Below are 12275 nucleotides of genomic sequence, written 5' to 3'. Positions count from 1 at the left end.
ATCTCTGGGCAGTGCCAGCTACCATGCTGCTGCATACTTGTGACTCCTAGAACTTTCTACCAGCCCTGCAGCAGTCCTTCATAGTCCTTAAAAGTTGGCATTACCTCACTTCTTCTGTTTATATTCCTAGCACTAAACACAGTCCTTAGTACAGAATATTTAATTAATAAATGCATTTTAATTTATTAATTCTTGAGTTATTAGGAATACAAAGATAAGAATGAAATCATCCCTCCCTCTTCTCAAGTTTACATTCATATCATCCTACTATCTTACTGATTTGAAAACTGATTTTTTTTTTATTAAACCCTTACCTTCTGTCTTGGAGTCAATACTCTATATTGGCTCCAAGGCAGAAGAGTGGTAAGGGTAGGCAATGGGGGGGGGGGGGTCAAGTGACTTGCCCAGGGTCACACAGCTGGGAAGTGTCTGAGGTCAGATTTGAACCTAGGACCTCCCGTCTCTAGGCCTGGCTCTCAATCCACTGAGCTACCCAGCTGCCCCCTGCAAACTGATTTTTAAATTGTATACATTTTAAATCAATATAGGTGTGTACATATGCACATATTATAAATGCCTATGTGTCTACATACATCTATAAATATATGCGTGTATATACATATATGTGTATGTCTGATGTGTATATATCTTATGAAGTTATATGGATGAATATAAGTATATAAATATATGTGTACAGATGTATATGATGTCTCCTCTAGATAGACTCTAAGCTCCTTGAGGACAGGTATGACTTTCACTTTTACCTTTGTGTCTTCATTGCCTAGCACAGTGTCCAGGACCTAGTAGGAATTTAGTAAAATCCTTACTAAATTAAATTGGTCCGAACAATCCCTGGGAGTAAAAGTCAATTGATTTGTTAACTGCAAGACAAAAAGGAACCAGTCATTGCCCTCACATAATTTACATTTTCCTGAGAGAATGTAAAAAAGTCTTGGAGTTGGATGGCACCTTAAAGGTCATCTATTCCCACACAGTGCATAGATCTCTACAACTTCTTTGACAAGTGATTATCCAGGCTCGGTAGAACATACCCAAAGCTGAGGAACATGTTACTTTTGGGGGTGACCCATTCCCCTGCTACATAAGCCTAGTACAAGTTTTTTTCATCTTGGGCTAAAATCTAACCCATTCTGACTGCCTTCAGTTGGTCCTACTGGTGCTACACCTCTGGTGCTACAAAGAATAAACCAAATCTTGCTGTTGCATGATCCTCACCTTTCAGTTATTTAAAGATAACATCATGTTCTTTCCCCTTATTCTATGGCTCTTCCCCCTTAGCTTTCTTTTCAAGGTTTTCAAGGTCAAGATCATCCCAATTCCTTCCAACAGTTCCTCAGGTGATGTGTCCTCTTGATCCCACCTCTGGGCTCACCCTAGTTTGTTGGTCTTTGTCCTGGCCCCAGGACTCTAAATGTGAGCTGACCAGAGAAGAGAGCTATGGCACTACCTTCCCCTTATTCTCAGCATTAGGGTTCTGATTAACATAGGAAGGAAGGAACTGAGGCTGGATTTTAATCCAACCCTACCTCTTCCTACCTGTGTCCTTAGTCAGTTGCTCTATCTAGGAAGTTGGACTAATGACCTCTAAGTTCTCTTCCAGCTCTAAATATTTGTTTCTATGAATTGCAAAATGAGAAGGTTGTACTAGATACCTCCCAAGATCCTTTGCTCTGCTAAAATATTATTTTGTTGGAGGACTTAAAGATAGAAATACATTTATTTTCTTGATATCAAGAAGATAAAGCAACTGTATAAGTAAGCAAACCAGTAGGTTGGGAATCGAAGCATGAATGTGACTGTTGGTAGATATTAAGAGAAGCTGGCCTTTAGCCATGAGGTCCAGCAGGCTGTCCCAGCTGCCATGAAAGGGTTAAGAATTTGGCTCATCTCTTAAGTGGAACGGAATGTGAGTGGGGAAGGAAGAGTAGGCGTGTTTAAAGGTTGATCATTTCAGGAGCCGCAAAACTACCAACTGCCATAAATCAGTATCTGCGCAGCAAAGGAGCTATCAAGCTATGAAAGAAGAAAGACAGCCAGTGTCTCTCCTCTAGTCACTTGGGTTTCTTTTCCTCAACTTGGCCTCTGAGACCCTCCATAATCTCAACCCTTTCTGGCTTGATCTTACTACTCCCTTCCACTTATGCATTGTTCTTCCATAACTGAGCCCCCCTTTGTCCCTGGAATAGCCTACCTCCACGCCTTCATGAGTGCCATTTTCTATAGGTGAAATGCCCTCCCCTCCCTGATCTTCTCCTTCCACCCTACCCTAACACCACCAATACCTCAATCTGCTGAAATCCTGTCAATTCTCTAATACTCAATTCCAATCAGGTCTTTTCTAATTTTTCCAATTAGTCTTCCCTAATTGTCCTTAATCAGGAACAATCATTCTCCACTCAGACTTGACATAACATTCAATGTGTATTCTCTTATGCTCTGATCATGTATTATTTTGTCAACCATGTGATAAATATTTGTTTAGGTCGTCATCAGTATCCTATGACACTGGGAGCTTCATTGGGGGACAGATCATGTGTTAGGTATCTCTCAGAATATCTAGCTTCCTTCTAAGTTCAACTCAAGCATCAGCACCTATTGCTGATTTTCTGAACCGACTCTCAGCCCCAAGATGCCTTCCTCCTCCTAACACCTCATCCCCCCCCCATACACCCATATATTTACATGCAAACTCCCCTGGCTCAATTATAAGTTCCCTGAAGGCAAGGACTATATTCACTTTTGTCTTCAAATCACCAATAATAGGCACTTAATAGATTTTTGTTGATTCATTTATATAATCTTTGTGTCTACCCCAGTGTTCTGCCCTTTCTATATAAAGCAGGGAAGCAGGTGGGAATAGACCTGAGATCCCATCAAAATAGGAAATTCTCTTCATGGAAATTCCTTCCACCAACTCAGTTCTAGCAATATGGCAGCAATATGCAATCACAGAGATTGTCACGGGCACGGGGAGATAAGATAGCTTGCTCACACAAATAGTACACGTCGAGGTATATTCTAAAGGGGTTCAGTGAGATGGCTCTGGGGATGGAGTGCTGAACTCGAGGCAAGAAGACCTGACTTCAAAACACTTTATAGCTATGTGATCCTGGGCAAGTCATTTAACTTTTGTCTGCCTCCATTTCCTCATCTGTAAAATAAGGATAATAATAGCACCTACCTTCTAGAGTTGTTACGAACATAAAATGAGGTCATATTTGTAAAATGCTTTTGCCAGCCTCAAAGTGCTAGGTAAATACAACCTCTTCTTGTTTTTCATAGCCACTTGCCATCTAACTTTATGTGCCATCCGAGGTTAAACTACTCATTCCCATTTGACTCTAATTTGAGAAATGAAAAGCTCTCTACATCATCATTTTTTTTATATTCACCCTAGATTTTTTCTGATCAACTCAGAGCTTATTAGCAGGCACTTGTAAATGATTGGCTGCTTAGATCTGGGATTTACTTCCTAGTGTTTTTGTTTTGTTTTTAAATAAAACAACTGACCCTTCTCCTGTTCCTACCACTCCTATCTTTGTTCAGGGTAATTTCACTGGATGTTTTAATGTCTAAAAACATAATCCATGTAAGACCTAAGAACAGCCTTAGATTAGATTTGAATCTCTTCAATGGCCTTCTTCTCTCCCCTCCCCAATGGGACATGTGTTCCCAAATGGCCACATATCAGGGTTTTAAGGATTCCTTGAAGGGAATTGAGTCCCATAACTTAAAATGAGGGGCTCAGCTATTTGATTGATCTGTAATGACACCAGGAACCCAGGTAAAAGGAGAGAACAAGAGGGAGGGGAGAGAGGAGGAAAGATAGAGAGGGAAAGAGAGTAGGAAAAAAGAGGGAGGGAGGGAGAAAGAGAAACAGAGAGAAGCAAATAAGCAAATGGCCTTAGTCATAGGTATCCCTGTGCCCTCTGAGAAATCCATTTCTGCTTCCTTACAATCCCTTCTACTGCTTTTGCAAGGAAGAAAAAATTCAGGACTCCTACAGTAGCATCTGCTGTTATTAGAAGCCGGGAATCAATAGAACTGATGTTGTTCTCTCTTCTCTTTATGTCTCCTTTTTTTTCTCTCTTTCTCTGTTTCTGACTTTCTGATCCTCTGTCTCTGTCTGATTATCTGTTTGTTTTTCTCTGTCCCTTTCTCTCTGTCTATCTTTCTTTGTCTCTGCCCTTCTCTGTCTTTCTTTGTCTCGCTGTCTCTCTGTCTCTGTCTGTCTGTCTGTCTGTCTGTCTGTCTGTAACTCTCCAGAGTCAAAACTCTAGCTCCAAATAGCAAACATTATTTTTAGGACTATTTTTGTTTTTGTTTTTCCTGGTCAACATTGTGCCCACATATTTTTTATGTGCTCAAAAGTTTTAAATCCCATTGTGTTACTGCACTTAGCTGTGAATAGTTCAATATGAAAACATATCTCACTCTCCATCTCTTCTTTCCTCCTAAGGTGAAGGCAGCTTCCAAGTATGTGGACGTCCCTGTGAGTATCACTCAAAACATTTGTTGCTTTCTTCACAATTGGGATGGTGCTGTTTTTAATGGTTTGGTGCTGAATTTTTAGTCATTACAGAAAGGGAAGCCCAGAATATTTCCAAGTAATTTTTTCCCCACATGGGAAATTGATGATGATGATTTCTTTTAGCCAGAAGAGCCTGAGACAGAAACAAAAGCAGCCCCATAGTACAAGGCTAAAGGACAATTCATTTTCATTTCATTTATATTTGGTTTTTCTAGTACATTTCATTCTAATGTCATCTTACTCAACCCTTCTTGCTCACATCCTTTGGGGATTCTACTGTGAGCTAGAAATTTGTATAAGGGAGAGAATATTTTGATGAAAACAAATAGAGTCTGAACTTGTTCATTTTTTGGTGTGTTCTGCAATTGTTTTAAGACAATCTTTCAAAACCCTTTGTAATTAGAGGAGGCCTCGTTAATGAAGAGAGCCCTTAAAGCTCCTAGATGAAGCCCTTAAAGTTGCCCAAAATTTACATTTAAATTGAGGTTAAGTACAACATATGAATGCTGGAGTGTGGGATTACCTGTGATAAACCGGGATACATTCACAGATAAACCTTGCCCTGCAGATTAGCAAACTAAAAATGAAGCGATTTAAATATATTATATGAGAGGAGATAAGAAAATTATTGTGCTCCCATTTAGAATAAAAGAGATGGAGGTCTGTTGCAAAATATTAAATTTGGAGAGCTTATCTCAACAGCTACCAAGGGTCTTGTACTGAATGTTTCTGGCCCCGAACGTGGTTAAGTGTCTTCGTTATTCAAATACTTATTAGATAAGATATGTCGGTTTCCAAAGGGATTTATATTAACATTTAAATTCATTTCCCCTGAAAGTGTGTTACAGTTTATTGGCTTACTTCTAAAAGGACAATAAATTATCAGAAATTGGACCAAAATTAGCATTAGCATACATTTTGTTTGTTTAATGAGAGAATACGAAATCTATAATTATACCTTGAATTTATATAATGCTTGTCATCTAGGGAGCTCAGACTCCTTCACTTTGATAGCCTAAAACAGCCTTGTAGCATCTCTGTGATTGAGAATGAAGAAAGGGATGATAACTTCAGAGAAGGATTGACTTGCCCCAAGACACAGACTGAACCAAACTTGCCTACATGGCCTTAACCCATTATAGTGTCCAGCTAAAAGTCTCCATTCAGTCCCATCAACCTAGATGGGTCCTTCTAACACAGGTGAGGGTGCTTAATAGTCCATACCTAGTGCCTTCCTCAATTCAAATCAGAGCCATCCATGAATGGGAGGCCCTTCCTTTGAAACTTTGAAGATTCCAGGATAGTTCAAGTTGCTATAGTTCTCTTTTTGTCCTCAGAGACTTAAAGGTTAAGGCTTGCTCTAGAAACCTGTCTAGGAGAGAAAACACAGGGAAATCTCTTGCCTGCTCTCTACTAAAGCAGCCATCTCTGGGGTTATAGATGTGAATAAAGGTGTGGTGCACCATAAGTACATCTATCCCTTAGTTGAGATGATCCACTTTGCCAATCATCTTCCAGTCTTTAGACTATGTCATGGTATAAGTCTGATGGCTGGACTCTGAAACCAAAAATTCAATAAAGGGAGACCAGGCTCTTTCATGGATCTCCATAACACTTGGAAATAGCAGTCATGAGCCAGTCTCTGCCTATGTAGAGCTGGCTACTACTGAGCTAGGATACATCTTAAGTCATGATTAATAGGCTGAAGATCCACCTTCCTCATCAATTCACTTTTGTCCACCTTTAGAACCAGCTTCTAAGTTATCCATGGTCAAGTACGGCTTAATTCTAAAGATGGACTAGATTTCTATGCTAATGCAAAGAGCTCATTATCCTTATGTCTCATCTCAAAAGAGAAATGTAAGCTTTGACTCCTGTTAGTAGCAAAATGGTCCCAGATTTCAGGAAGGAGCCAATGTTGATATTCCTCACACAAAAAATTGTGGGGAGTTAGAAACAGAACCTGAATTTTCTAGCTTCCGCATATGGGTAGAGTGATGGACTGGGGTCAGAAAGACCTGGGTTCAGATCCTACTCCACATACAGGTTACTGTAAAATGAGATGGTAGGTCTAGGTAATCTCTGAGGTCCTTTCCTGCTCAGATGGATTATGAATCTCTATGGCTATTATTTCTGTGGGTTTCAGTTTCTTTAACTTTAAAGTGATGGAGTTGGAGGGAAGGAAGGAAGAATGGAGAGACAGAGACAGAGAGAAATTAGTAGTAGTAATGGTAGTGGTGGCAGTGGTGGTAGTAGTAGTGGTAGTAACGGTAGTAGTAGTAGCAGCAGCTGCAAGATAGGGAGGACCTTATTACACAGAATTATTCAGGAATGAGCTGTTCTACATTATGTGATTTTCCTAGATTATAATTTATCCCTTTAAGTGAAAAAAATAGCACTTTAATTGAGAATCATTCTATAAAACTCAACACACTCCCTGCCTTTATAAGGAGTAGGCTAAACATAATTTTTCCTCTTCTGGAGAACTTAGTACCATCATTATGAAGTCAGTCTCATCAAACCATTGGACCTAACTGGGATCCTCATGCCTCCAGGGCTCCTGAGGTGGAATCTCTTTGTTCCCATGATGAAAGTCCTAGATTCCTGTATTTATCGCATTTTGGGTTCATGCATATGTGTTTGTCTTTTTCATAGATTTTCTTTTTCTTCCTTTGCTTCCACCATTACTTCTTACTGGCTGTCTGCCTTTAACAGCCCAACGCTTGTTTTTATTTTGGAGCTTCTAATCTAGTAGATCTAAAAGAGCTAATGATTGAAATTGTTAGAATTGTTTCAAATTAAGAGTGAATTGGTTCTGAATGGCAGGCATCCTGAGAATGGTCCTAGAATGCCTTTATTTTCAAAATTCATGAGAGGCAGTAAGTTGTATTGGCCACAGAGCCTCTCTTACAGCCAAGAAGACCTAGGTTCTGACACACACTGGCTGTGTGATCCTAGATAAGTCATTTAACCTCTCTTGCCCTAGGCAGCTGAGACATCTGATCTGCCTTGATAGGTAGAGTTTCCTCAAATGGGTTTTGATTACAGCAATGAAATCACAGACCCAAACCCTCTTCCTTGTAGCCACCAACTGTCCCTGCCCCTTTATTATTTTGCTCATTTGGACAGTTGCAGCTATCAAGTAAGTAGTCTCTAGATAAATGAGGTGCTGCTATTGTCTAAAATAGAACAACAAAGGGCAGGTGGGTAGCTCGATGGCTTGAGAGCCAGACCTAGAGATAGATGGTCCTAGGTTCAAATTTGGCCTCAGATATTTCCTAGCTGGGTGACCCTGGGCAAGTCACTTAACCCCCATTGCCAAGCCCTTATTGCTCTTCTGCCCTGGAACCAATACATAGTATTAATTCTCAGATGGAAAGTAAGGGATTTTTAAAAATAAATTAATTAAAATAGAAAATAAAATAGAAAAACATCAGCATAGTGAATGAAGTGAGTTTCTGTAGGTGGGTCAAGGATTCTGAAATTTGCAACAAAATGAAAGACATTTTTAGAAAAGCTCTCTAAACCAAAATGTGGACAGAAGAGTTGGCAAAGGGATGGTTAGCTCCATCTTAAGAAGGAAAATCTGTGGCTGTAGAATTCACTCCATAAACTTCAGTCCTTACTTTGATTGACCTTCCTTTGAAAAGGACCAGCGAGGTCATGAGCACTCATTTTGGTCTCGATTCATGGAATCATTATGGGAAAATGACTGACAGAAAAACTCCCTCCCCTAATGCAAAGCAACAACTCTTATGCGAATTGGAAATCTTCAAGAACTGCCACAGTCCCTGGGAGTGAAGGGCACTTACCTAGAGTCTCCCAACTGGCATGTGCCAGAGGCAGGAATCGAACCAGATTCACAAGTCATAGATTTAAAGCTAAAAGCGACCTCAAAGATCTGACCATATAACCTTCTCATTTTACTGATGGGAAATCTGAGGGGAAATGATTTGTCCAAGGTCACACAATGAATAAATCCGTGCCCAGGTCTTTGAAGGGCCACAACCAGAAGGCGTTAAGTACTTACAGAGTTCCTTAAAGGTAACAACTCCCATTTAGAGAGCATGTAAAGGTTTCTAGAGCACCGTTCCCACCATGACACTTATTATCCCACATCCCCTTTAGAGATGATGGGGAAAGCAAGGCTCCAGGAGACGATGGTCACTCGGCCCAAATGCCGGACCTGGAATTTGAACCTCGAGTCCCGTCTCCTCAAACGACACCACCGTCTCCTGCTGAAAATGGTGTTGGCTAATCCGGCCTGGGCAGCCGGGAGATTTGACAGCTATCATTTACATCTCATCCCCGAAATGCTATTGTTTTGTATCATAGAATTCCAACAATTATAGGACCATCACAGACCTGGCACATTCCTGTCTGCAGAAAATTGCTTGAAAGTGTAACACTTGACTACAGCCCCATTGGTTTGTCCTCATTGTTTTTCAAATTAATACCTTGTCATTGTTTCAGCAGGTGTTAAGAAATGTTACTGGCAACCCAGGGGCCTAGCATTGGCCCTTTGTTGATAATCGTTTGCTTTGTATCAGGGAAAAAAATACAGTCCTACTGTTTCCAAACCTTCCTCATTTTCACCCTGGAAATTACACAGAAGTGTTAACTAACTTCAATTTGCAGTGGCTGACAGTCACGTCTGGTAGAGAAATGATACTTTGTGATCTAAGGTAAATCACAGTAATGAAAACTAATCTTATTAGTTATTAGCAAACGTACATATCTGCTGCTGTGGAAACTTCGGGCCGTTTGGTGGGGGCTCTCCCGATGACCCACATTACTGTATTTTAATGGGTTTCTTTTGATTGTAGCATCTCAAACAGGGTGATCTCCAGGTTTGGCCCGGGGTTTTTCCCCCTTATGAGAATTGGTTGCCCCATTGCTGTCCCCCCCACCACCACCTTCTCATATCTTTCCATAAAATCCCTTTTATGTAAAAGGCATGTTTGTGATAGGGAGTCATGCTATGATTGTTATTAAAATATAAGAACTGGTTGGGAGACAGAGACAGTGTCTGTCTGCTGATCTGGTGAGAAATGTAAGTAAACTGGATAAATTAAGAACTTGGTTTTAACCACAAAGAACACTGTTCTTATTTTGACTAGATCTGTGATTTCGTCCGTGTGGGGAGCACCCAATGGGAAATTCCCTTGACCAACACAAACACGCATCTTCTCTGCCATGAATAGTCTTAGAGGGTTGCCCAGGGCACTAAGGGGTTAAACCATTTGCCGATGGATCCAAAGCCAGCGTGTATGAGAAGCAGCACTTGAACACTAGGTCTTCCCCATTCCAAGGCCAACCCTTCCAGTCACTTCACTATGCTGTTGTTTTTGTAAAGGTTGGAATCTGTATTTCATGTAGATTTTTTTATTATTTTTATAGCATTATAGCATTTTTGAGCAGGAGAAAGGGATGGGGATAGGGATTGTTCATTCTCTACTATAGTAAGATGGAGCCCGGAACATCGGTGGACTTTGAAGCTCATTAATCCGGTCCGTAGTCCCAAACCTAGTGTGACTGCTTCCCATGGTGTCATCTCTAAGAGTGATTTTTCAAAAGATAGAAATAGAAAAGAGAGGTAGGCAATGATAGCTTCTCTGAGCCTCTGCCATCCCAATCCATTGTTAGCCGACAATTTTACTTGTAGAAGAGAAACCAGAGGTGCGAGAACATTTAATCCATCCTTGGCGTGGTAGAATGAATGTTGGAATTAGGGTCAGATGACCTGGGTTCAAATCCTAGCTTTGTCAATCCTTTTTGGGTTTTGGTTTCTCTCTCTTTGAAATTAGATAATTACGCTGGATTTGAGGCCCCTTCCCTGCCCTAAACTTAGAATGCTGAGCATGTGAAAGGCTATCATGTGGGAAAGAGTAAATTAGACTTGCTATGCTTGGGCCCAGGGGCTGAAACTAGAAGCAAAGGGCATAAATTGTAAAAGGACCAATTTAACCATGATGGCAAGAAAAGCTTCTGAATGATCAGAGCCATCCCAGAGTTGGCAGGCTATCTTGGGAGATACTGGATTTCCTGTCTATGAAGGTCTTCCAGTCAAAGCTGGCTGATCACTTATGAGGTATGTTAGAAAGGGGATCCTTGGTCAAGGAAGGGTTGGTCCTTTGCTGACCCAGTCTATACTATGAATGGCACTGTGGATAACAGGCTTGAACATCAACAGCAGAACATGGCCAAAGAAGGACTCCTAGAAAAGTCAACAGCTGGTATTCCCCAGAGGGGAATGGGAAAAGGAAAGAGAGGACAGAACATGAAGAAGATGCCATCTTCACATCTCTGTGTTTCTTTTCAGAAGCCCGGAATGGACGTCGCTGATGCCTACGTGACATTTGTCCGCCACTCTCAGGATGTCCTCCGTGATAAGGTCAATGAGGAGATGTATATAGAAAGGTTATTTGATGTAAGTAAATGCCTTCTCCTCCTTGCAGACCAAGGAGGAGACTCTCCAAAATGTGACAAAATAAGAGACAGGAGGATAAGTCACATTTTGAGAAAAAAAAACCCTAATTGATTACTAAATCAAACTAAATCTTTCCCTTTCCTCTGACTCAGGCTCTTGTCTCTGTTGTCTCTCTGTTCTGAATCTCTCTCCTCTGGTCTTACTATGTCCTGGTCTTTATCTGTGTGATGTGCAGGGCAGCAGTGTCTTTTTATTAAGGTGACACATTGCCGCCTTGAGCTTGGGAGGAAGCTTTCTCAGAAGGGGCAGAGATCTCTCTCTTGGTCATTGTTCTCCTCATTGCAGTCCAGGCCCATTTTTTTAGGGAACCGTCTTCCAGTCCGGGTGGCATTCACTGCCTACATACCTCTCTGCTACCCTGCTGCTTGTCTCTCACTGCCTGACAGCTGTGACATGCAGATGAGCTCTAGGTGCTGTATTGTTATCTTCTCGAGAATGACTAAGTTTCTGGGGGGTTCCAAAACACAGAGGAAAAAATCCTCAGCCTCCTGAACAGGCCACATCACTGTGGCTCTGCAGCATCCCTGAAAACCTATGAAAATTGACATCTTTCTTAATTATTTTTTTAAAAGCAGCTACATATGACTAGAAGACCCTGGATTTAAAAAAAAAACTTTTAGAGAACACTGACTTGGATGCCTTGAGAATTAATCATTTTCAGCCCCTTCCCTCTGTCTTTTTTGACAGTCACCATGTCTGCACTGCCAAAGTAGCTAACTGAGTCCCAAACCCCACTCTGGCTCTCAGAGTCTATTTCAGGCCAAAGTGTTTGGGACAACAGCCCTGGTGGGGAGTGGAGAATTGTTGGAATGATCCCCAAAATGGTTTCTGGGTTCCACAGTCATTTGCCAGTGTAGACCTGGCCTGAGTGCATGGGAACTGATTTCTCCGTCTCTGTGTTTGCTGCCATTGTGTGATGCACTCCTTGTCCTCGTAACTTTTGTGAAAAGTCAGCTTCTCCCTTTCAGGTTTCGTGTCTCTAGTGCTAAGGCAGTGTTAACGTTTTGGTCTACTCTGGGATTCTTGTTTCTATATGATTTCTTTAATTGTGTACAGCAGTTTACATTGGATTTGTTGTTGTTGTTGTTGTTGTTTTTGTATTCCTCGTTGTTGTTCCATTGTGGTGATCTCATTGCCTGGCACAGCTTTCCAGTTTCAATGCTTCCTACTTTTTAATGCTTTGTCTTCCAGCTCATTTGCTTCCATAATGTGTTCAAAAGCTCTTTCTTTCCT

At 41.0% G+C, this 12275-nt stretch overlaps 1 protein-coding gene across 1 annotated transcript in view; it reads left to right on the top strand.

The window, feature by feature from the left end:
• CADPS (calcium dependent secretion activator) overlaps positions 1–12275 on the top strand; it is a 477787-nt gene that overhangs the window by 420282 nt on the left and 45230 nt on the right. Inside the window, exon 27 of the mRNA XM_044675693.1 lies at positions 10875–10982. Coding sequence (XP_044531628.1) covers positions 10875–10982 — 108 coding nt within the window. The remainder of the gene's footprint in view (positions 1–10874; positions 10983–12275) is intronic.

Source organism: Gracilinanus agilis, chromosome 1, assembly GCF_016433145.1.
Source record: "Gracilinanus agilis isolate LMUSP501 chromosome 1, AgileGrace, whole genome shotgun sequence".
Taxonomy (NCBI): domain Eukaryota; kingdom Metazoa; phylum Chordata; class Mammalia; order Didelphimorphia; family Didelphidae; genus Gracilinanus; species Gracilinanus agilis.
Note: the sequence above shows the minus strand (reverse complement) of the source record. Positions and strands in the feature narration are given on the sequence as shown.